The sequence below is a fragment of the Haemaphysalis longicornis genome, unplaced genomic scaffold (assembly GCF_048455015.1).
Source record: "Haemaphysalis longicornis isolate Haplotype H1 unplaced genomic scaffold, Haemaphysalis longicornis Haplotype H1 scaffold_1, whole genome shotgun sequence".
Classification (NCBI taxonomy): Eukaryota; Metazoa; Arthropoda; class Arachnida; order Ixodida; family Ixodidae; genus Haemaphysalis; species Haemaphysalis longicornis.
Window position 1 is genome coordinate 264,964,814 of NW_027526203.1, and position 25,465 is coordinate 264,990,278.

The 25,465-nt window shown below is 46.0% G+C and overlaps 1 protein-coding gene across 1 annotated transcript in view; it reads right to left on the bottom strand.

Moving 5' to 3' along the window:
- Positions 1-361: 361 nt before the first annotated feature.
- Positions 362-25,465, bottom strand: part of LOC144145374 (cytochrome P450 4V2-like) — a 123,683-nt gene continuing 98,579 nt past the window's right edge. Inside the window, exons 4-11 of the mRNA XM_077676963.1 lie at positions 23,835-24,022; positions 21,043-21,112; positions 15,299-15,425; positions 14,230-14,403; positions 11,645-11,818; positions 7,627-7,693; positions 6,641-6,820; positions 362-3,443 (exon numbers count right to left, since the gene is read on the bottom strand). Of these exons, the coding sequence (XP_077533089.1) occupies positions 3,256-3,443; positions 6,641-6,820; positions 7,627-7,693; positions 11,645-11,818; positions 14,230-14,403; positions 15,299-15,425; positions 21,043-21,112; positions 23,835-24,022 (1,168 nt within the window). The 3' untranslated portion in view covers positions 362-3,255. The remainder of the gene's footprint in view (positions 3,444-6,640; positions 6,821-7,626; positions 7,694-11,644; positions 11,819-14,229; positions 14,404-15,298; positions 15,426-21,042; positions 21,113-23,834; positions 24,023-25,465) is intronic.

Here is a 25,465-nt window from a genome sequence, read left to right on the forward strand (position 1 = left end):
CCTCCCCCCCGCCACCACCTCCGCAGCGTTGGGAGTTTGTTGTCCCGCACGCTACGAAAGAACCGTTGGCTGGTATGGTAGAAAGCTTTAAAAAGACCATAAGGGGATCTTTTTTCTTTCCTTCTAAAAGCATCTGGTTGTCACGCTATTATATATGAGGAAGACATTTAACAGCCACGCTTCGTAGTGAGCCGGTGTGAATATGCTATTTAGCCCGTAACGACGGAGTAAGTGTGTACGTGCGTTAAGTATTATTTGTCTAATCAATTGATTGATCGATTAATGTGCTTTGTTGACAGTGATAATGTGTGTATTGAAGACAATTCCCAAATCGAATCGCTGTTGGACACTGGACACTTCGAGCAAAGTTTTAATAACAGAATCGAACATAAAAAGCGGAAGTACATAATCTCAAGAACATTGAATCGCAAATCAGAAATAAAGTGCACTGAAAAGTAAAAATAACGGTGACACAAAAACGCACATTTCAAGCCAGAATTCGCGCAAAAAGAAGTCCGAACGTTACCAGTCCTCACAGGCGACACCTTCAGGGAAAGGAGGAGGGAGAATTTTTTTCGACGTTGTCCACAAGTGAAGGCGTTCTGTCAGTGGTGTATTTAGTATACGTAAATAAGTTTCATGTCTTAACGCGCACCACAGCAGACAGTACAGACAATAGTGGCGTCTGAACGCGAATGCGCGAACGCTGTTTTCTTTTTTTTCAGCAGAAAGAAAAGAGTTGTCAAAACACGTAAGCATGATTTACAGCGGCAAATAACCAGGTGGGCTAAATTTGATTCTAAAGAGAAATCTGCTAATTAGAAGAATGCAGACTTTTAGGACAATGAAAGCAAGGAGGTTCGCGTTTAACAAATATGTACAGATGTAGTCTTACTACTGAAACGGCCCCGCAGGGACAGGCGAAAAAGCAAAGGGTGCTATTATCGGTTGCCAACTACTATAACTGCCTTTTCTTTTGCGAAAAATGAAAAAAAAAAAAAAAAAAAAGATGCAGAAAGTATGCTTTTCCGGCAGCTAACCAGGACAATCGCCGGGGTCGCTTAGGCGAGACATTTTTTTATTTCAACCGCAGTGCTCTTTTTGTTTATTTTCACACCAATTGAACGCGTGGAACAGGTACCACATTTCACAAATAGGTGGCAATGCCCACCAGCGGCACTTTACAAATTACGCTTTTCGCACCACTTATTTAAAAGCAAAACAAAAAAGCGTAAGCGCTCTGGAAGTGGTTCGAGCTGGTGGCCAAGTGACCATTCATTAGATGAAACATTTGAGGTGTGATCATGCTCGAAACAGGTTGCACCGAACCTAGGAAAATGGTCTGTGCTGAAGAGCTTGATGTACGTGGCTGACAGACATATCACACATTTCATTGAAATTAGGCTCTGCTGCATTTTTTGGCGCGGTAATTTTTTAAATCATCGTGTTCTTTATCGCCTCTTCAGGATAAGGCGTTGAAGACAGATGCAACGTGTAAAATGTGTCGTTTAGCTAGCCGGAACCGGACTGATGGGACACAGAAGATATGCTGAAAACTATTTTGAGCGGAAGTGTTATTCTTGTTTTGCGGGGAACAGCAGTACTTCACAGTAGTGTTTAAGTGAGATATCTGTGTTTCCTCTAGATTTGAAATAGGCATATTTGACTTTCTTTGACCAACGTTTTTAGCCGGACTCCCAGAGCGAAATGAGCGGCAGCTGTTCGTCGGAGCCAGCACGAGGCTGTAAGCGCATGAGTGCAAGTACGTGACGTAACATAGCTAGTAGTGGCAGAAAGAGCAACAATTCGTGACGTGAGATGAGGGAAGCGCTATGTATACAAATCTATAAAAAAACAACCCCCAACGTGTTCAAACATGCGGACGCGGGAAACCCTGACTTGTATGGCGCTGCACGTTGACTAGACAATCAGTTGTTCTTCCAATACGCCACGAAAAAAAGTACGTGAAGGTATTCTTGGCCTCATGTGTTGTCAGAAGAGGTTGTGGGCCAGAACCATACATAGTGTCGTGGTAAGCCCCGGTGACGTGTTGGGAAGCGTGCAAGATTTTGTTGGTTTGTTTGTGTTTTTGAGTACGTGTTTAACACTTTGCGTGTATTCAAATTCTTTGCTTGTAACCCCGGAAAAAATTGTGGAGATTTAAAGATGAGCTTTTCACTTATTGGAATCGCGTACGTCGTAAATAATGACGGAATATCCACTCGTTCTAGTTTATTTGGAGAACGTTTTACGTGTTCACTTTGTTACGTGTTCCCTGTGGTCTCAAGGTTCAGACCAAGCCCAAGAAGTTTGACTTATTTAAGATTCTCTTGGTCGTTCGCCTTCCATCGACAATGTTGTCTCCCAGTGTTTGTGTTTTTGTCGTCTGTGCTGCTGTGTTCGGTTTGGTTCAAACCGCAAACGGAAGAGAGAAGAAAATATTGTACCACGTTGATGGGAGAATACTTCGCATCAGCAAATAACAGCGAGTGAACTTGTTAATATGCATCCTAAGAAAAACAAAATCGCCCTCTCTAGGCTTGGGGTTTTCGACAAAAAGAAAATGCTTCGCACCGACATTTAATGTCGCTCGAAAAGCACACGTATTCAAGTTGGAGGAAACTTTTCTGCTGCGAAGCGGCCGATGGAGACAGCCTGAGGGTAGTGTCTACAGTATACGCGGCAGAAGTAACTTCACAGTATCCACATCAGCGAGTGCTTCGTATTTTTTAAGTTGGCACAAGAGACCAAGAGTTCGGGAGCGCTGCTTCCTTTAAGACGAACCCAACACTCAGACGCACACACACACGCTGGGCGCGGCGCGAGCTGTCGACACAACCACTACCGTTTCGCAAACTACACAGTGACAACGCAGCGGCAAAATTATAGCTTAGTTGATGCCACAGTCTTCGAAAACATGTCACAAATCGACGCGGGGCGAGTTCCTCTACCTTTAATATAGCGGGCATGAAATAGAAGCGCACAAGTCATAGTGGTTTATTCCCTATCACTTATTTCCACTGTCTGCCTTTCGGTAGCAAAACAATCGCTGAGTCTGAGCGGAAATGTTCGGCGGGGTAGAGCAGGCAGCGCGCCTGGACTTTCCACGGATCACACAACAACAATGTCGCCCGCAGCCGCTTCACATCACAGAGGTTCCTGGACGAGCTCGTGCCCATGCTCGGCGTGCCCTCAGCCACTTGGCACGCGCACAAGCTGGGGCAAAGGTAAGGGGAGGCATGGCGACGGTGGCGTCTATCCGTGCTTCTCGACGGCGTGTGGGTTATGGCGCGGCGAGAGGCTGACCTGGATGCCCTCCTGGTTGCGGAGCACCAACTCGCCGGCCAGCTTCAGCTGGTCGCGAGGCGCCAAAGACTGCACGCTGAACCTCCGGAACAGGTTGGAAAGCACGATCTTCTCTTCCATCAGTGCGAACCGCTGGCCTGCGGGGCCGTTACAGGCCGATAAAGCGAAACAAGCTGAAGAAAAGTGTACAAATAAATGTTCTAAACAAGCACGCTTGAATTGCCATCACTTAAGCACGACGCTTTTTTTTTCAGCTCGCTAACTCATGCTTTTCACGCAGGTCTAGTTTTATAGGCTGTTTTTTTTTCTAATTCTAAGCTTTGCGGCAATAATGGCGTAGTCAGCTTGGAACAAATGACAATCAACCGTCACCTGCAATGCGGTAATGATTGTCGCAACGTGGAGCGAATCGGCAATAAAACTACATAATTTGCTTCGTAGTAACAGAATTAACTATAGCGGTCGCACTGTGCATCAACCAAAAGAGACCTCCATATTCTGTTCGATGTTTGAGTGCGAACAAGATAGCAGGAGCCGCAAGAGATTTCCTTTGAGCCTTTCTGCAGAGCAGGTGCAATATTCCTCATATTATGCTCGGTCCGGAGCAGCAGATAACGACGACATTATTTCACCCAAATCTCGCAAGCTAAGCCGAACGTACACATGTAGCTACACCGCAGTTTAATTTAACGAGTGTACTCACTAGCGGACTGTGATTGTGTTGGCAATGCCACGTGGCTCATTCCACTGTTCTCATCGCTTCCGCCAATAGAGACGTGCACACAGGTAGAGCTTCTGATTGTTCTCACCCTCAACTCACAAGGAGACGTGGCCACAGCAGCTTCCCACCATAAGATCTCTATGACAGGCTGATGCACTTGCCATCGCCCACGCCTTCACAACGTACAGAGCCCAGCCCTGTCATCATCACGAACTGTCATTATGCGTGCCGCCTCTAACAAGCAGGCCTGGTGCCGTCACAAGCGCTCAAGCTACTTGAAACACTCCATGAAGATTCTGAAGTCAGTATTACATGGACCCCAGGGCATGATGGCCTTGCAGCGAATAAGGCAGCACACGCTACAGCCCGCGATCTTCACTACCGGCGGGCGCTCCCATCAGCGCGGCCCTTTCGAGGTTCCTCCCCTCCTCCCTTCCCCCCGGTTGAACCCACGTACAGCGCCATCCTCGCCCACTACATGTATTCCAGGAGTCGATGCCCCCCTCCCCTTTCTCTATCCAACTACGAGGCATACATCTGGCGCAGACTCCAAAGCGACACCTACTATAACCACACTATCATCACCTACATATCCCCCTCTGTCTATAACCCCCCATGCCAGCACTTTGGCCTCCCCCTCACTACCTCCCACTTAGCCTTCTCGTGTCCACGCAACCTCCACCCTCCACCCTCCACCAAATCGCGACCTTGAGCAATGGGAGACCGCGCTGACTTAATTATTGCCTCAGCTACAGCAAGCTCTCGTGACTAGATCCCTGAAGGAGCGCAGGCTCGCGGCCTCCTGGACCAAGGATGCAGAACTCACATCCCTGCACTGAAACTGCCGTCAATAAAAGGCTCATTACTACTACTGCGCTCAGAACCTGACTTTTAACAGTGGAGCTGTTTAAGATTTTAGTTCCTTGGTGGAGCGTTACCAGAGAACTCAGCCCAACGGTGCGCCACCTCACGCCGCCTCGCAACCACCTGCTGTAGTTGCGGCTACCCCAGCGTAGCTTAGATACCGCTTAAGTGGTCACATAACATCACTAAACCTAGTCACGTGACCTACATCACGTAAAAACTGTGTCCACTCAGCGTAACCTAGATACCGCTTGTATGACCACGTAACATCACGTAACATCGCGTAAAGGTAGTCACGTGACATGTTTTGCCCAAAATCCCGTAAAGCTAGTCACGTTACATGTTCCCGCCAAAAGCGCGTAAAGCTAGTTGCGTGACATGGTGCCGCCAAGATCACGCAACATCACGTAACAGCTGATCACGTGACATGTTCTCGCCAAACCACGTAAAGTTAGTCACGTGACACGTTCTCGCGAAAAGCACGTAAGGCCAGTCACATGACCTGGCCTAGCAACAGCAATGCCTTGCCAACCCCTTGCGAGAGCACCGAGTCACGTAACCTGCTCGTACCCCACGCGCGTAGGGCGGAGTAGGCGGTCTATGCGCTCCGCTCTCCTCTCTCCGAGCCACGGACAAGTGTGAAGGCGGAGCTTGGCCGTGACGTCAGAGGCGAGTAAAAGCTCGGAACAGCTGGCGCGGCGACAGACCTCTCGCCTCTTCTACTCCGTATGTACATACGTGCTGCTGCCATGGGAAGACCGAATAAAGCCCGGACGGCCAAAGAAGAAGAGGCATACAGGAAGAGCGCACGAGCGCCGCAGTTGACTCCAGCCTTGCTTGCACCACTAGTTCAAGCTGCGCAGATTTTTTTGTGCAGGAACGGGAGCCGCCATAGAAGCTTTCATAAACGTGTATTCATTTTACAGCGAAGCTGCTGTATATGCTTCGGTTTCCACATGTCATCTGCGTGGACAAATCGGCGGAGAACGGAATTTTTTTGCACCCGAAAGCTAGTGTTTTGTGTTTCCTTCTTCAAGGGTTCCTGGAGTAACGTTTTCGCCGGTGTCTTCGACGTCCAAGCAGGCGCATGTCACCGGCTTCTCTTTTATGCGTGCAGGGTGGGGGTGACGTGCACGCACAGCCAGGTTTTATGCGCTCATCGATTACACGTCCGTTGTGTTGGTGGGAGATTTCGCCGTGGACGTCTCACGGCCCGATGCGATCTAACTGCTGTCGTCCGCGGTCAAGCGGTTTCGGTTGGTGTGTTACACAGACTATAACACGCCTAAGACGCGAAAGGGAAACGGACAGCCCCATGTTTGTCCGCTACAATAAAACTGTAGTCTTTCCAGGTTTCATTCAGAATTAGGTAGGAAGTATGCTCAATCGAAAATTAGAAATAGTTGTGTTTTGCTTCGGACACTCCTGTTTATAATGCCTGTGACAGGTTAGGGTTTTCCGAGAACATATTCATGCCATCGAGGTCAATACGAGTGGGCTGAAAAAATTGTAAATCATCGAAAAGTATTCGTAATATTCCGCCATAAATGCAATCTTGGCTCATCCCGTTGTAACGGTTGCAGCTGACGTATAAGCTTCGCATTTCCTTCGCGCGATCGACCAGGGAATATTTTACTAATGACCATAGGACTTATGCGCCGTGCGCTGCAAGAATTATCTGTCATAACTAATGGCCGCCATACGTCACCACCGAGAAAACATGTCGAGGGCACGTTGCTGGGCACGCACCGATGCAATTCCGTGGACCGGCCGAGAATGGCACGTAGGCGAACGGATGCCTCCCCAGACTGTTTTCAGGCAGAAAGCGCTCGGGCTTGAACTCCTCGGGCCGCGGAAATGCCTTGGGGTCCCGGTGAAGCATATACGAGAAGATGATCACGATCGAGCCCTCCGGCACCACCCGGTCGTCTGTTCCAAGGCGAGATGAAATGAAAGGCACAGTGAGAGCATTCCACTTTCCCGTCCTGCCTAAGTTGTGATGCGATTCGTTCAAAGCACGGGAAACAGCAGTAGCGTGACAATTTCGTTGAACAAGGACGCGCAAGAGGGTGGCTGACATAAATTACAATAGAAACTTGGTACATGAACATCGCTTTAACGGAATTTCAGCTGAAACGGCGGCAAAACCGTCTAGGAGTTTTTCGGTTTTGTATTTACGCAATATTTACTCAAATTGAACGACACTAAGATTTTAGCGCTCCGAATAAACGGAACCGAAAACGTAATCGAAAGCGAAACTGAGCGTTGCAAACACTCAGAATTTTTTTGAACAAAAGAAATGTTCAAAAACCTTCCTGCGCAACCATGCGGCTATGGATCATGTTATATGTTCGACCGGAGCTTAAACAATCAAAGACAACTCCTTTCTTTTTGGTTTTGCCATTTAGTGATTATCTACGAAATTGGTTCCTATTTCTGTGTATGTATATGAAAGGTAGCAGTTGTGTGCCTTTTGTCTTAGATAACAGTTCCTTGGGATTCTTATTTGCTGAAATGAAGCTAAAACAGCATCCGTGGCAGAAAAATACACTTCAAGTATATTTACTAGGCTAACGAATTTCTTGATAAGTGCAACAACTACTATCGGTCCTTTCATGTTCCGTTTGTTGAGATCCCAGTGTAAAACAATTGAGCTGCAGGAGGTCTGCCCAACGGAAAAGTGGAGACGAGCCCGCACCACGCGCTACAGAGGAGAAAGGGAGAAAGGCACTCACTTATGCAGAACTCTTTGTAAATCTCTCTGCCAATTATTGGCACCGAAGGAAACAACCGCAGGCTTTCCTGCAAGGGAAAGAGAAGAATAACGTCCAGTGGCTCCTTTCTCAGGAATGAAAGTTGGTTAGTGGTATTTCAGTACAGAACAGCATTTCAGGGTATAAATACGGAAAACGGTTCTCAAGTGAAGCACTATGGAGAAACGTCCCGTTAAGGACTAGGTAATTTTAATATGGAACGTGCACGCGAAATCGATGAGAAGTAAGTCAATAGGACACAACGAGAAAAAAGAGAGCAATGGTTTGCAAAACAATGTAACAAAATAACAAAAGTAAGTTTTCGTGCTAGAAAAACAGCGCAACGGCAACCCCCTTTAAACCTCCGAATACGTGTACAAAGGTGGAGTAATTTCGGTAGCGCATGTTTAAAGGATTTTATACGAAATTCACACTTATCAACCATGGATAAAAATAACGACAAAAATTGAATTATGTAAATTACTACATGTAGTGCTTAAGTTATCGCTTAAAAACAGTGGCTGATTTTTGACTGAGAAAGGCAGCATTTTCTATTGTTTCATCCCCCGTAACACACTGTTTTCCTTGCGTAATTAGCGTGAACTAATGGTAAGAAAAAATATTACTTAATGAACATTGAACCTAATTGAGGCTGATGAGGGTACCCGTGCAAATTGTGTATAAAAGGTTTGAACTGTGAGTCAGTTTTTTTGCAAGAATACCACGATTAGAAGCCCCAGATTTGTTACTTTAAGGGGCCATGCAGGCAAATCAAATAAAATCAAACCAGTTTATTTTCCATAAGTGGATGGTTCCTCCGGTAAAAGCCCCTTTTGCAGCTTGACAAAGCCCGAGGAACAAAATACACGTTTGTTTTATTCGAAAGATTTGGGGTTTTATAGTGCCCTAGCACCTGTCCAGCAGCAAGTGATGTATTCACTGGGAAATTAAGCAATTTAAGTAAAAATTTTGATTCTTCCGCGAAATTGTGTATTTCGTGACGTCTGCCATGACCTCACACGGAAGGGTCCTCAAGCGAAATTAAAGTGCGCCGTTCAGTCTGCAGTAGACTGCGCACCCTTGTTTCCTCCCAGATGGTGCCACCATACTGCTCCGCACCGGTGTCCGCCTTTTCTTTGTTTTTGATCGCATTTGCACCTGGCTTGGTTTTCTTACGGTAGGTAGTAATCGTTTCGTGAAACATGGGGTATGTTCGACAAACAAGGTCACGTAAGACAATGTCGCTTACGCCAGTCGGCCAGTGTCATCGGAGAAAACGCCAAAGCGCCACACTGCTGTGCAGCTATCATAATCCTTTCAGTCACCGTGTCTCCATATGGAGACGCGACTTTCTTCGTCGTTTTCCTCGTCAAACGAAAAGCGTTCATGCTGCAGAATGGTGCGGCTTATGTTCGAAACCTACAGAAGTGAAAGGTGATGTGGAATGGCGGAACCGGACTCATAAACATCGTTTCAAAAAGGACGCCACCAAGTTTTGTGGGAGCTCCGGTGTGTTGCCGTCCTCTCTTTTACTGTGGCGTAAATCATTTATAAAGGCTAATAAACACACCCGTTCATGTGCAGAAATTATTATTTCACCTCCTTGTTTGTAAACTGTCTCTGGATATTTATTATTTTTATAGGGAAAAGAAGTTGGTGTCTCCGTATGAGGACACGACGCCATTTACGTAATAAGTATTCTTGTCTTCTTTCCTCTAGACACTTCACACTGCTAAACCTCCATGTATGGAATTTTTCTGCAGTGAATATAATAATTCGTGACTGAAAGGGATAAGCATAGTCCGCGCAGTACCAACAGCAGTACGCACAGGTACATCCATGTTTACATGTACTTTCGTAGCTTCCATTGTTTACCCCACCATTATTACTGCGATAAAAGGAATACGCATTACACTTGAACGAAAACAGCTCGCTCTGCAAGCTCATAAGCCCTGCCTAATTTGCGTTTCCTTTTGCCGGCCTCAGCCAATCGCACGGCTGTGCATATGACGTCGTATGTTTTAGTGCGGGAAATGAGCTAGTGGGTCGCATGGCCATTCCCTTTTTTTCCTAATTATATAGCTTATGTGAGCGACGTTTACGTTAAAAGCGGTGTCAGTATGATTCCAACGAGGCAATCTTTCGAATGAACCAAAGTTGTGTGTTGTCTGCATGGCCCCTTTGAATAAGCGTTACTCTCCGGAAATAAGGGATTGCATGATACGTGTATCCACTGATTGCTATGATGGCGAAACGCTTGATTGTGAGAGGCTGAATTAAGAGACTACAAGTGAGCTATACACGTCAAACCTATGGTACAATAACTAGGGTGACTAAGATGGAAAATGATCGCAAGCCCTAAGAAGCACCCTATTTAATGGAGTAATGCGAGGAGCCAATTTAATGGGGTATCTAATTTGATGCTGAGAAATGCGTCCTAACTGGTCCGGGCATTTGGGTGACCATTAAGGGCTATCGAAGCAGGACATTGCAGGACTTGGTAGGGGAAATGAAAATTGAAAGCATTTTTTTATTTCTGAGAAGTTCGTTCCTATCACACCCTTCACTTGGTTTATTCACTTTAATGAGGTAATCAGTCCGAATTTAGGAAGTATAAACTGCTGGGTCCTCAGCATGTAACAGACAGTTAAGGCGATGAACACAGATCGTTAATGACTTCCTCGGTATTTATCATGTGAATCTCTGTGTGAATATCTTTGTGTCAATATTTGTGTGAATGTTTGTTTGAATATCGTGTGAATCTCTGCGTGAATGTTTGTTTGGGAATATACACCAGATAAGGTAACGGCTTGTTCACTCGTATGTAAGTACTTATGGAGCCGCGCGCGCGGAGGGGGGGGGGGGGGGGGGGGGCGGCTTGGGGCAAGCATTGGGCATTATGTGCAAGTTTGTGAAAAAAATAATGCCAAGAAACACATAGCCCAGCCAACTAAGTACTAATTCATTGAAATTTGGTTTTATAAAGTCATAAAACATTTAGTGTCGGATTTTTTAGATAATTCATGCTTTACCTTGGGGAGGTTTGACGATTGACTGGGCCGCACGGGCTTAATTAATAAACGAGGAAATGAAGACAAAATACAACTTTGTTTCATCTAAAAAAAAAAAAACTTTTTTAACTCACTGAGCTCCATTCTAGCTACAAAAGATGTTTTTTAACTGAAAAAAAAAAACGCAAGAAATATTCAGGAACTTCCGAATTCCGCACTACACGGTATCTGCAGTGACACAGTAATAAAAAAAATAAAAAATATCGCTATTTATGTTAACTGCAGATTAGCATTGAAATATTACGACGGAGGCGGCCCCTACAATCGCCCCTTCGTATTTCTTGGCGGTGACTTGAGTCCGTGCCCACCAATCGTTCAAACGAGATTATGTGACGTCGGAAGACCCAGCCAGAGAGTTGCCGGTGAGTCTGCATTTTTCATCTGCTTTCCTTAATATCTTGCTTAGTTGATAGAAGTTACGACAAACTTGGTACCATTGTTATCGGGCAGTCATTTTAATGAGTCCGACTTGCATAAAGTTTTCATGGCACCTTTAATATTACTCGTGGGCCTGTTTCACAACAACATTCTTTCGTGGCCAGTGATTGAGATCAGAAAGGAAAAATTGGATCGAATAATCGCCTGCCACTGCTTTCTTTTTTTTTGTGGGTGGGTGTATTTTTATCTGTCCACGACTGTAATTAACGACTGCGCGCCAGAGGGATACAATGGAGATGAAGTGCGGCAGAAGGAGAATTCTATCTGGGGCAGAGGCGTTCGATACCGAACAAGCAGCGTCCGGCTGATTCAGTCCACCGAAAACGTCCCTTTTCTGTGCCTGAGAGCGTTTAGATCGAATCGCCAGATCGGCACCATCGCCATTTGGACTCACGAGCTTGGCCGTTAAAGAATATCATCCTGTCGGGCGTTCTCCGGCGCAGTCCAGGGCAGTTCTGGGTAGAATGTACGCGAGGGGTGTGAGCGTATACCTTGATGCAGCACTCAAGGAACTTCATCTCTTTGAGGTCAGCCACGCTTGCGTAGCGGTCTCGGTCGCTGGCGAATATGAGGTCCATCTCGTCGTGCACCTTCTTCTGGGCGTCGGGGCTCTGGCCCAGCAGGTAGATGCACCACGATATGGCCGCCGACGTCGTGTCGTGGCCCTGCGTGCGCGTGGTTGCGAGCTTGAACGCTTGGAGCGACGTATCTCTTTTCCGTATGGACGAGCTCCACATGCAAATGTTGGGCTCGCAAGCACTACTACACGCAGAGAGACAGGTAGACCACACAACACGTTTTTGGAGTGTACGTGAAGTTTTAAAACAATTACCAGTAGGGATAACTAGAAAGTTGACAGATGAAGATTCACGGGTACCACTGCAAAGTGTGGTCTAGCCGACCACATAGATAGAGGGTGTTCCAGCTATCATAAACCAAGACTTGAAACAAAAGTGCTGCACGATAGGTGCGTAAAGCCAAAATCATGTGGTTTGCAATCATGTATTTTTGTGTAGTAGTATTTCTCGCTTATTGGCTTATTTTGTGCTTCATTAGTTAACTAATTTTACGAACGTTTTGTTATATATTTTTTTGCCATCGCTTCAATTGTCAATTTACAGATTTGTCCTTAAAGTGCCCGATTTATGTGCTTGTGGGGTGCTACACCTGGCGACATTTTCTGGACACATTTAATACCGCAAAATGCAAAAAATAAGAAAACGCGGTAAAACGGTTGGCGTCCACACTGCATCGCTCTTATACAAATTACGAATGAATAAAATTCGCTTCTGACCTCGCCTCATTTAGCATCATCGTGAAAATGGTGTGGCGGCGACGTTGCCACAGGTGTGACGCTCACGCCAGGGACAGCGGACATGTAGCGGTGAAGATAGACGGGACGAGAGATAGATAGTTACATCGAAAAGCGGATCTTGTCAGTATGCACTACACCCTCTCTCCCCCCACTTCCGTCGTTCTTTCTTGAATTCGGCAACAGCACGGCACCTTTTTATAAGGCTTTAGTTTTTTTCCCGCTTTCGCAAATTTTCGGGTGCGCCTGTTCGGTACAATGAGTTAGCCGGGGAGGAAGGGGGTGCACGGTTACTTCAATGTAACCAGAAAAGTGCGCGCTTTTGGCGTTATACTCCAATTGCAAAAAAAAAAAAAAATCTTGGTTTACGACAATTGACACACCCTGCAGAAAGAAAATATGCACAAAAACACAAAAATCACAAAAAAATATAGGACGATCTGATGCAGATTCGTTCTAGGTGAGCAAGCATGCCACACTTGGATTTTTTTGCGTCCTTAAGCAGGTAAAAGTAAATTTTTTCGTTATATTTAACGTGTTCCCGTCAGATTCGGCATACATTCGTGCTTATAATGCCTTGTATACTGGAAACCTACGAGTATGTAACCCTGTGGTAGGCTTCAGAGTAAGCGCAGAGATTTCTTGCGGTCGACCGTCCTGGTGCTCGCACACCAAGAACAAAGCGAGGCGACGACCACAGCTCAGTGCCTGTGTTACTTTATAGACGTTAATTTCATAAAGAAATTTTCTGATTTTTTTAACGAAGTATGCGTGATTATACCTTCGGCGCCTTCAAGCGGTTGGGAATATTTTAGACAGGGGAAACTTTAAATGTTGTGTTTAATTTATTTTTGCTTGTCTTGTTGCAAGTTACATTAATTTGCGTGAAGCGGAGAATAGTAACGCACTCTGTTCTTTAAAACCTGCACACAGTAGCTATTCATGCTTTTAGTTGACATGAATAGCGTCAAATCAGCCAGGAAAACATGCTTGGTGTTCGCACGGCTAAAATAACCCCGAGTGATCTTATCTTGCTTAACTGTACCTTATCTATCCTTGTGAAAATACTATCTGACCGATCCGATGCATCGAAATGCACACACACAAAAAAAAAACCTGTAATCCCACCTACCTGAGCAAATTATTTTTTCCTCGACCGCGTAATCTGATCTACCTTTTGGAAGTACGATCTGAAAGAAAGACGACCTTGGTCTGCCTCATCCCAATGCACCTGAATGATCCATAATTGCGACCAAAGGGTCAAATCAGGTAAAAAAAATGCAGTCTTCTCTGCGACATTATACGCACTGCGAGCATGGCGTTTTTATTATTGTGCAATATCGCAACGCAAATAACATTTTCTAATTAAACAGTACGTCGGGCCTCATTATTCGTAAAACTGGGTCTCTCGGACGCAGATCCATCACTCAAATGCAGTGTAGCGAAGCAGAGCTAAGGAAGTTTATTTACAGCCGGTCCCGAAACCGCCAACGTAGCATTCACAAGCGATAACCCGGCGTCACGCGCCAGAACCTTAGTTTAACGCAGCTTAAGCGATTATGCCGGGTTGGGTTACGCAGAGTGAAGTTATACAATTCGGTTTAGAAGCAGAGGCTGGATTAGGATAGCTCATCTGATCTAGAGGGCTGTCTGTTATTCATGGATGTTGTCGCGTTACTGCCCCGTCTCGCGTCCCGCATCCTGCAGACAGTGCGCCATTGATTGTATAGAGAGGCATCAAACTTTCCCGTGCTAGCAGTATACCTCAAACATGAACGTGTCCACTTCCTCGCGGATGTCCTCCTCTGAGATGCTGTTTTCGTTGATGTGGTGATCCAACAGCACATCCAGGAACATGGGCCTCTTCTTGAGCTCATCGCTTGAGTCCGTGATGAGCCGACGCTCCGCCAGCTTCACGTTCTTCCGCTCGCGGATGACCTGCGTGAATCACGTGGCTGGTGGCGTGCACTGCAGCGGCTCGTAGAATGCCCAAGGAGAGAAAGCTTCAGCAGGCATGGCATCGAGCGCCGCTTATTTCTTTTGCCAAATAGGTTGTGGGAGCAGTTTTAGCGAGTTCGTCAAAACTGTTCGAATAAATTTTAACCCTACTAGTTCTCCAATCTACCTTTCAGCTGGAAGCTGATTTTGACATAGATGCAGCACATGAATTGTCGGTGCGCTCCTGACTTCAAAACTAAAAATAGTCCCGAACGCTTTTTACTCAGGCTCTTCTCGCCAAACCAGAATCCATGATAGCCTTCCTACGCTGAAGTTCCTCGTGGGTGAACTCGTTCTGACGGCGAAATAAAAAAAAGTAAAATATTATCCTACTGTTGCGATAATATAGAGGGCTTCTAGTATTACGAAAATGGTGGCTTGGTTGTGGTAACACGCACAACTATGTTAAAAAAGTCACAGCGAACCTAGCTTCGAGAAACGCTGCCTTTTGCTGCGTGGAGCTAAATATCAAAAAAGACAAAAAGAGAAGATCCAGTGCAATCAACAGTGAACTGTTATTATCATTGGGGCACGAAAATGAACTCGTCGTTTTCGTTGGTAGTGATCGAATGGGGGCCATAAAACAGGGAGGAAACGAAGAACGAAATTAAAAAGAAGCCCCGCGCCATACTTTACCTAATTCAGGAAGGCGAGCTCACCTTCTCGCCGTTGGCCATTTACTCTTTGAATTTGTTTCGCTGTATAATTATAAAGACCTATTAGCGCACGGGAAATAGATGCTGTTTTTTTGTTTGAGTTTTTGTTTTTGAAACGAGCAGAGCAAAGAGAAAGGGACAAAGCAGCCTGCCAGGAAGAGTGCAGCCGTGCAGCGGACCTTCTTGGTGAAGGCGTGGATGGCTCGAATGTCGTGGTGGTAGAGGCGTCCGTTCTGCGTCAGCCGGTACAGCGAGTCCATCCAGAGCCACGGCCGCACGACGCGCTTGATGAAGTTGCTGCCCACACTCCAGGCGGCGCCACCATGCGACACGAAGGGCGCCAGTTGAATGCGCTTGCTTGAGAAGTACCTGGTTCTCGGCACAGTTGGCACTGGGCGGCTTTATGCGTACACTACAACCGCTGAAGTGATAGCTTGAGCCAGTGGCCTGCCTGCTTTCCCCAAATACTCGTAAAACGCTTTTCCCGTGGTCTCCAATTAGTCGTTGCTCAATGACACTATTTTGTAGACGAAACCCGCAAGATCGCCTTAATGCTGACGCACCATTTTTCTGTGCGGGATAAGCATTGCAGTATCAATGCAGGAGTGGCTGCATGAGCAAGAAGACCATAAAGACCTCAAAACATGGGCAAAAAATGAAAAAAAAAAAAAACTTACACTCGTCTGCCAATGAAAGCGCACAGCTTGTGCAACGCTAAGAGGGATGACGCGGGCAATGACGCGGTCAGAAAGTGCGGTCCAACAGCGCGCCTCTTCTTCTGTTGCGCCATGCACCGGCTATGCACGAAACCCGTGACCCGCTGAAAAGAACGACCGCGAACCACCACCATGGTTTTAATGCGACAAGAATCCTTAATCTACTTCGCCCACTTTGCGGAATGTCCCTGCCTCGCCTCCTACGTCGAGCTACCTGTGTGTGAAGCCTCGGCGGAAAAGGACGGGAGGACAGAGGAGTTTACAAAGAGTGGGGGAAGAATGCTAATGGCATCCCATTCACAGTCCTCGAAAAGGGCTTCTGTGTGAATTTTCATCCTGAAGAACAATTTAGAAATAATCCCATTCAAAGAATTAGAGCAACTTGTTGCTGTGTTTCAAATACGAAGACAGCTGCCAAGCCGCCCTTGGCAACCTGATTTGAGCCTTCTACGATGCTTTCGTGGACCTTTGCGTTGCCATTGGGTTGCCATTGAGTTTTCAAGTGTGGGTGGCCCTTTGCGTTGACTATAGCATCAGCCTGTGGAGAACGTTGGTTGACTCAGGGTGTCCCGTTTATGGGCGGAAAATGTTTGGGTATCGTTGTACTGCGAAGTTTTGCGAATACTTGAAAACGATGGAAAGCCCCCGAGAACCTTGTCACGCTTGCCGATGGCCACGCTCTTAGGTGGGCAGGCTTTCGTAAGTACACCAAGAGGTTATATAAGGGTCCAACCATACCAAAGATTATTCCATGACCATGCACTGGTCCGTAGAATCAGAGCCGAGATTTTTTACTTTTGTGTGGTTATCTGGATTAAAGGGGTCTAGCTTGGAAGCTGGAAATTTTATCCATGCTGAGCAGGTACCACCCACGCCATAAATGTTTTGTTTTTTGTTTTCTGGCGACGGCTGCAAATACCGGGGGTTATTATTTTCATTAGTCTGTCCGCACGAGTAGACCAAACGAGTGTGTCCACTGAAGTGCTTACCAGCGCAACTGCTAACCGGCGCGCTTGCTTGCCGGTAGGGCGGCATGCCAGCGTGCCGGAAGCCTATAACGGTTTTCTGGGTTAGAAACGGGTCTGCTTAACATGTAGAGGACGTTCGAATAAGTCGCCCATCCCGGCGTGACAGCTGCATTTTACCGTGCTTGAATCACCGGCACACGTTGCTGTAACTAACTGATCGTGATTTCTTTCTTTGCGGCCCCACTCCCCTAGTACCTTTCTTTTCACCTCCCCAACCCCCAGCAGAGAAGCATGTAGGCGATTATTACTGCGGCAAAGCCTTTTGCTTTTCAATATACAGACTTCTCTCGCGCCTGGTTAAGTATAGCTACTGCGGGAATACTCGTGAAAGCATTAACCACGCGTATTTACAGTTGTCCCGATAAAACATTTGTGCGTTCGTACTGCGGGTTGCGTGTGTACCTGCGTACGTGCGTACGTACTGCGGCCCACAAACGGCGTCGTGCTTCGACACGTATTTGTAGCCCGGAGTAGTGAAAGCTATTACGCCAGGTTTTGCTCCTTTATGAGCAACTCTCCCATGTCTGCTTCGCCACAAATATCCAGCATTACCAACCACTGTGATCAATGGTAAATAACTGCCGCGGTGGTTCAGCGGTTGAGTCCTTGTGCTGCTGAGCCCAAGGACACGTGTTCGATCCCGGCTGCGGTGGCTGCTTTTCTGATGGAGGTGAAAAGCAAAAGCGCCTGTGTGTAGAGGTTTCAGCGCACGTTACAGATGCCCAGGAGGTCAAAATTAATCCGGAGCCCTCCCCTACGGCGCGCCTCATAGCCCAGGTGTAGGTTCGGCGCGTTGGACCCCTTAGCGAGAATTTGAATCAATGGTAAAAAATTGGGGAATGTCGAAGCTCATCAATAGATTATACAAAATGTAATCTGCGCTGGAATATAGCACAGTGAAAACGCCTTCATCGTAATGAGCATGCAGTCTAAAGCAATCATTTGGGTAAATAATCCAATCTGCGATTCGACGTCTGCGCTTGCCCTCTGGCGGCTAGCGCGATCATTTTAATCTAGACGTTCGGTTGGTTTTGTCTCCGTCATGCGCCGCTGGAACGGTGTTTGCTGTGACCGTTTCTGATCGCAACCTTTAAACTACGAAGTTATAATGCCACCGTACAAGTACAGTGAACTAGAATATTTCACTGTAGTACAAGGGTTCGGGGCGAAAAAAATGGGCGCCTGTAGATATTTGTTGCGTCCCCTCTGAGTGATTGGCCTGGTGTAAATACGCAAATGCGAGTATATACGTCCTCCTTCGAATAGCAGACAACGTGCCTGGGAAAGAAAGCATTAGGGATGGGTAACTTACGAATTGGAAATAAGTCGCGGTGAGCGTGGTACTTCACCGTTACATTGTCATGGGGATGACTCCCACCTCACAGAAGTGGTGATTTGCTTGACAATGAAAGTAAATTCTGCCTTGCGATCGTGCGTCGCACACATTTGTTCAGCTAAAGTTATAAGTTCCCTTTACCTCTGCGCGCCTGGTGTGCCTCTTTTTTTTTTTTTTTTTTTACTAGTGTTACATTCCGACGGGTAAATTGGCGTTAGCACACCGTTGGTCCTTAGGGCACAACTTGGGCAGTGAGATGCGTCTTAATGGGTTGCTACAGATTCGCCTAATGTGCACCAGAGTCTCGGACAAGCGGACATTAGTAAATTTCGCTTTTGCACTAAAAAACATCGCAAATGTGGCTCAGCAGCGCTCATTACCGAACCAACACTACAGGTATATTCCCTCCGGCACGATGTTTCTATAAAAAAACAACTGAGAATAACGATAAAAATATTTGCACCGTATTTGTCCTTAAGCTATTCTTTCAAACGCGCTTTCATTGAGAAGTTGTGCCCGGCTCATAAGTGGTGCAGGCGTTCCATTACGTAGAAACTTAAAGAAAGAAAAGGTAAAGAAAAGGTAAAAAGAAATGAACAACGCAGAAAAATGACCACCTCTTTTTTCTCTCTCGTCCAAACTGTTCATTTAAGGCTGTTTGCATCCTCACTAGTCCTAAGTTATTCGCTTCCCACTAAGCGTCTTTGCAGCGAGTTTTTTTTTTCTTTCTTAGGGTACTTTTAACATCACGCATACTTACCTGTGGGAATTTGTGAGCACTGCCCAAACGTGACTGCCCCTCTCAAACAACGCTCTCCCGCAAGTGTAGTCTCTTGCACAACCTCAAGCTCTAAGGTTCGTAGGGAAAGCCGTTCCTCCCGATAAAATACTGTATGATCCATCAGCTGCCCGAAGTCTGCTCCCACCAAACGACTATTTGGGTGCTGTCGTTTGGTGCTGTCTTTGAAGCCATTCCAGATGGTTCAGTCTTTCGTCGAGGCACAGAGCATTATCGCTAGCAATGATGCACGTTGCTTGGAAGGAAAATCGTGATTAGACGCTGCAACGGAAAAATCACAGCCTGGAGAGAAGGCGGAAGTTACGCCTCGAACCTGCATGCGCCGACCACCTTCGTTGTTTTGCACATGGTTGGCAGACTACGCCATAGACTTAGGGTACCGAATATACCCCGTTTATCGCAGTAATCATGTATACGGGTACTTTTTTAACCGTTGTGGGGAAGGAAACGTACGGGGAACTATGAAAGAGAAATGCACTCAAACGTCTTGTCCTGTGTACTCGTAAGTGAGCACGACTTATCGTTAGAGATCTTCTAAATCAGCCCAATTCACTCTCGTTAAAGGATCGCTCGTCGGCCTGCTTAGTGCCCCCATAAACGATCTTTTACCTGCACAGCTGTCATTCTTCATAAATTGGGAAAATCAGCGCAATTAAAAAGAAATCCCCGATGATTACAATACGCCTTAATGCGAACTTTGAGAGCAGCAGCTTAAGTGTTTTCATTCCGAGATTTATATGGAGGCGAAGAATTTGAGAGAGACTTGTATGTGTGTGCAGCTACAGACCACTCTGGCGCCATATTTTAGCCGCTGCAGGAAGAGCATGGCTCATGCAGCGTTGTGTTTGCAATTGTGGTATCGGTGGACGCGTTTTCTGCGTACCTTACCGATGAAGCTGTCGTCGACACCGCTCAGTGCACAAACGGGTGCCTCAGCGCTGCGCTATGCTATGCTATGAGGTTTTAGGTGGGGTGAGATGGATGAAAAGGGCCCGAAACTGTCTGACGTGTGGTGTCAGAGAGTTTCGGGCCCTTTTCATCCCCCCCACCCCCCCTAAAACGTCATAGCATAGCATAGTGCAGCGCTGAAGCACCCGTTTAAACTCTTTCTTCACTCACCTCCTCTTAGATTTCCTCCTAATGACTCCTCTGTACGTTCATCCGCTTTCATCCTCGCACCCCCTTCGCTGTCAGCATCATTTATTCTACGCTGCGCTCCACGTTCCCTTTCGTTCATCCTCCCCTGTGCTCCCCATTCGCTCCAAACGCGGCTCTACACTCTTTAGCCATGTTCTCCTTCTCCTCTTTCCTCCTCAATATCCCGCTATACCTTACTCAGCAAATTCACCTTCGCTATCTTTTCTATCCCCATAATTTATTGAGCGCTGCGTTCCGCGTTTGGTCTCTCTCATCCTCCCCTCTGTCTCGCGTTGGTTCGGTTACGTCGACAAACGCCGCTACCGCGGGAACGAGCACTTCTGAGCTTCGACCTAAAAAAAAAAAAGGTCGATACTCTAGCATTTGCCGTCTCTTGCACGTGTCAATTAGTAATCAAAGCCTTAAAAACGAGTTCTTTCCACAAAGGTATTACAAAAATGATAAGAAAGATCGAATAATGAGGGGGCATTTAAATTATTCCCAATGCTGTTTATATTTCGCATGAAGTAAAGTTTTTTTCAATGCTCAAAACCTTAAAATATTTTTGGCCCTTCCGGCTGCAGGAGCCTTGTCTTCTTCATAGGGCAATAATATGGTTGAAAGAACTGCCGCCTGACAGCGCATGGAAAGTAATAAAATACATAAACTGCTCATTCGTCCTTATTATTTATAATATCCCTATTTGGCCTTTCTAAGGACCAATGAAGTTAGTGTTTTTGACAGATCAAAACATCGGGCGATTGATATACTGATGTGATCAGTGGCATGCGATCCAATTTTCAGATCCAAGAAACACGGAGGGAAAACTTGCGCCCGTGTTACGGCCGACCGCCTTTGGTGAACCGTGGTCCTCCCTGCCATCTTTGGGAGTGGAGTGGGCTCTCACCTGTATATGTTGGTCACGTACGTAGAACTGGGGTTGGTCTGCGCGTTCACCTTGACTCCCATTGCAGTCTCTGGGAAGGAGCCGAGGGCACGTCAAACGACGACGCATTAGGACAAACTGGAGCAAGCTCATTCGAACCGATGCGTTTTTTTTAAATGAGGAACACGGTTTCGTATACATATAACTCAGGTGGGAAAGCTGACGTAGCGATATCGAAAAACTAGAACAAATGCGCTATAAACCAGCAGATAAGTTCTTATTTATTATAGCAAATAAATGAGGGCAGGCAGCTTTAAAATACAGCATGACGGAACTAAATATTGATGAATTGGCGGTGTATAAAATAACCAGTTAAAATGTGGATTTTGCAGAGACTCTGCAAGCCAGTGCTAACGTGTCATGGCGGCCACTTTATCAGCACAATACGCTGACCTAGCCAAATGTTTATAGTGTGGGGAGTATATGGACATATAACTGATTCACGCTTCCTCGTCGGCCGTAAGAAACGTTGCACAGAGTCGTCGCTGCGTCCATGACATGCACCCCCCCTCCCAACCTCTGGGGCGAACTAGTGTAGCGACATTCATGCCAAACCACCGTTAGGATCCGCCGACCGGCACCAACGTATATTGCCTTGGAGAGAGTAGCCGCACATTGAGCTTTGTATGGCAATGACGAGCTTCGGTTGTTTATTTCTGCCCGTCTCACACGTTATAAACACTTGTTAATTGTTACAGTCAGCCACATCTCCATTAACAAAATACTGCCTAATGTGACGTTTTTTGAACAATCTGCAGTGCGACGTGCGTGGAAGAAATTAAGTCTTATTAAGAAAAATGCTTACTACTGTACCGCAAACAATTAATGGTGGTGCTGGTCGGTGCATAATGTGGCGCTGTTTTTTTAAGTACAACTACAAAATTGTAAATTGAGGCTTACGGTGCACAGACTATTTAAACTTTTACACCCGATAAAAGAAATGCGCAATCCTAGAACCCAATACGCTCGCACAAGTACGAAAAGTGCAATGATCAACAAACCGATGTTTTGATAAATAAACAGATGATAAAGAAACCGATCGAAAAAAAAAAAGTTCCTCAATCTACGCGAAGCACGTATTAGCTGAATCACGCAATTAGTACTCACGGTGAGCCACAGTTTATTTCCCTCGTTTCAATTAAAGCTAGGTTATACGCTGACTAGCCGTTGTTTATTACTACCAGCTTTCCGCTCACCCCTGCTCCGCACGGGCGTGTCCGATGAACATCGGTGTTCAGCACCACACAATTGCAAAACGTTTAAGAGAATGCCGCTTTGAAGCTGCCACTAAAAGACATTTATAACATAGTAGGCTTAATAGAACTTCTTATCGATTTATTTTTGTGGAGATGCGTGGTGTAATTTTTCTCAAGTACGTCTGTTATAATGCGTGTTGTCACTGTTCGCCACAACCATGCGTTTCCTATTGAGTCCCAAACAAAGCGTGCTTGCGTTCTCGAAGCTGCACGGAGCTAACGACGGCTTAAAACTGGGATTAATGACATTTCTAGCGAACTGAGCCTGATGACGTTGGCGTAGTTAAGCCTCCGAGAAAATACCCTAAGAGCGCAACGTTCGGCAACAGATTATATTTCACGGATTTTTTTTTCGTTTCAGAGCAGTTAACTCAACAGATATGCACGGTTTTTCTCTGTGTTTGAAATAAGCAATGTAAAGTGTATTTTAATGGTAGTATTGCGTTAAAACAAAAGTGCAGATACATTTGAAGACTCAATATTGCACGCACTATGGAAATGAACCATTGAGTCACTCAAGGCCACGGTTTTTAATGGCCATGAAGAGGTCATGAGCTTAATTAGGGTCCAAAAAAAAAAGCTACAAAAAAAAAACCAGAAGCCGTAAAATCGACAAATAGAGCTTGTAGGGATTAGCCAAGATACGTTCTGACTATTCATATAAAAATAACGGGTAGTAAAATATTAAGGTTAAAGACGGGAAGTTTTATCAAAAAGTTCGCCCAGGGTCGACGGAGCATCTAAATTCCTGAAGCAGTATATTCGACGAACGCACAAGCGTAAATAGCTGAGCGCCTGGTCTTTTAGGTACTCTGCTGCAACATATAACCGACTAGCAAATGAGACAAATTCGTTTATAGCATTTTTGTCATCGTTATAACGAGTATCGCGACGGCAAGAGATAAATATTGGTGTGGTTATGGTTCATCCCTACCACCCCGATATTTCCTTCGTACGCTTACAACTTAGGTTTAAACTTTTCAAAGGAACATAAGTTTAAACGAAACACCTCGAATAAATGCCTTACCTTCAATCCCCTTCCAACACAGCACAGATAAACCCGTTTACAGCTCGTTATAGTTGCATGCATTAATTTTTTTGATGCCTCAAGTTGGTAGGCAGGCTGGTTGAGCTAGCCATTTCATAATTGTTGTCAAGGCGTTGCTAACTGCGTTCCCTGGATGCTTTCTGAGGGGTTTGTGCTCCTTTTCTATTTTTTTCATACCACATAGTATGGGCATGCCTGAACACCCAATATCTCCCTCCAAGTCCCAACCCTACCCCTTCACAGTGGGAGGGGGCACTGATTAGTTACGACCCCTGCTCCCAGCTTCGGCTGGTGAACAAGTAACGGACGGTCGGCTACAGACAGAAAAGTCCTGGACTCCGGACACCCCTCACTTGTGTGGAGTGACCGCAGTCAGAACGGATGAGACAAATAAACTTTCTCATCCGTCTGCTTCCCTGTCCCATCTTCCCCTGTAACGCCAAGCGTACCGCAAATTATGTCCAGCGTGCAGGCGGTGACGAACTTGGTGATGTCAATGACGCGGTGCGTCTGGTTCTGCAGCGTCTGAGCGAAGATCTCCCCCTGCTCGTTCATGATGGGCAGGAAGTCCTCCAGGATGCGGAAGTGGAACGCAGGCGTCAGCATCTTCCTCCTCGACTTCCACTTGGAGCCGGCACTGTGGGGAAAGTCATGCTATCCAAGTGTCTTTCGGCCTCCGCCACTTCGGTCAGCCAACAAGAAGCGAATCGTGTTACAGACTGTTCCAATCTTCGAAATGGAACAGAACCGGAGCGAGTTTTACGCCGCATAACACCAACGAGCTCGTCCTGTGAACGGTTTTATTGGTAGCTCTGCGGGTACAGTTCAAGGATAAAGTCGCTGCGCCTAGGAAGGACAAGAAATGAATTTGTACACCTAAGCAACCGTATTACACTGGGATACTTTTGTGAGTCTTGTTCCGAATAGCAGATCAAAACCGCGCGTGAACTCAAGGCATCAGATATAACAAATGACGGTGCTTACACTTCCTCGAATGCAAGACAGTCTGGGCTTAAAAAAGGATGCGTACGTGAGTTATTTGATAAACATTCGAGTACGGATATCACCGCGGCACGCTTAACGACGAGCTTATTGGTGTTCATTATTTTTAGCACTGGCACTTCCCATCATTTCATCGCGAAGATTTATTGAGCAGGAACATGAAAATGGAAATATCTTGACGGAATGTGTGAGAAAGTTGAGTTAAAACATAACAAACAATTAGAAAATCGGCCATGTCTCAGAGAAGCAATACACCGTTGCTGTTTGATTACAAAGAAAGCGCATCACGAACGCTTAAAAAGTGTTAAAGCGCTTATCAAATACTACACATAAACAAAAAAAGTGAAAATATGCACTATAAACTCAATTTGTTCTGAACACAGCACGAAGTATATGTGAGAGGCAATAATTAAGTCACCCTGGGCGGATAAAAGAGTGTTTAAGGCTCAGAGTTGTGTCGCCGTACAGGGTTACATTAATGCGACCTCGGGAAGTTATCATATGCTCAGCCGAGAAGTGAATACGGATGAATTATTTCGAAGAACGTCTTTAAATGTATAGAGCACACCTGCAAAGGGCCACCCCGACCTTAGATCTGCGTTTCCAATTCAGTAATTCCTGGCTTATAATATGATGAATTACGGCAGAGAGTTTTGAAGGTTACGAACAAGCATGCAAGCGTTTTGTTCCAGCTGAGCGGTATTATCCGGCTTTGAGTGTTTTCAACTATACATCACCGCATGGTTTCAGTTTTAGTCTCAGTTTGTTTCATTTTTCCTCCCTCCTTCGAGACTCCCTTCGTGTTTTCTCCCTCCTTCGAGACTCATCTCCAGCACCTCCGTGAAATTTTTGCTCTTTTCCGTCAGGCCAACCTGCAGCTCAATTCAGCGAAGTGCCGCTTCGCGAGGCGTGAACTAAGCATTTTGGGCCACCTCGTCGACGCTCAAGGAGTACAGCCCGATCCCGATAAGATCAAAGCAGTTAAGGACTTCCCTGTACCCCGCTCATCGAAAGACGTCCGCAGTTTTGTGGGCCTCTGCTCATATTTCCGCCGTTTTATAAGAGGCTTTGCTGTTAT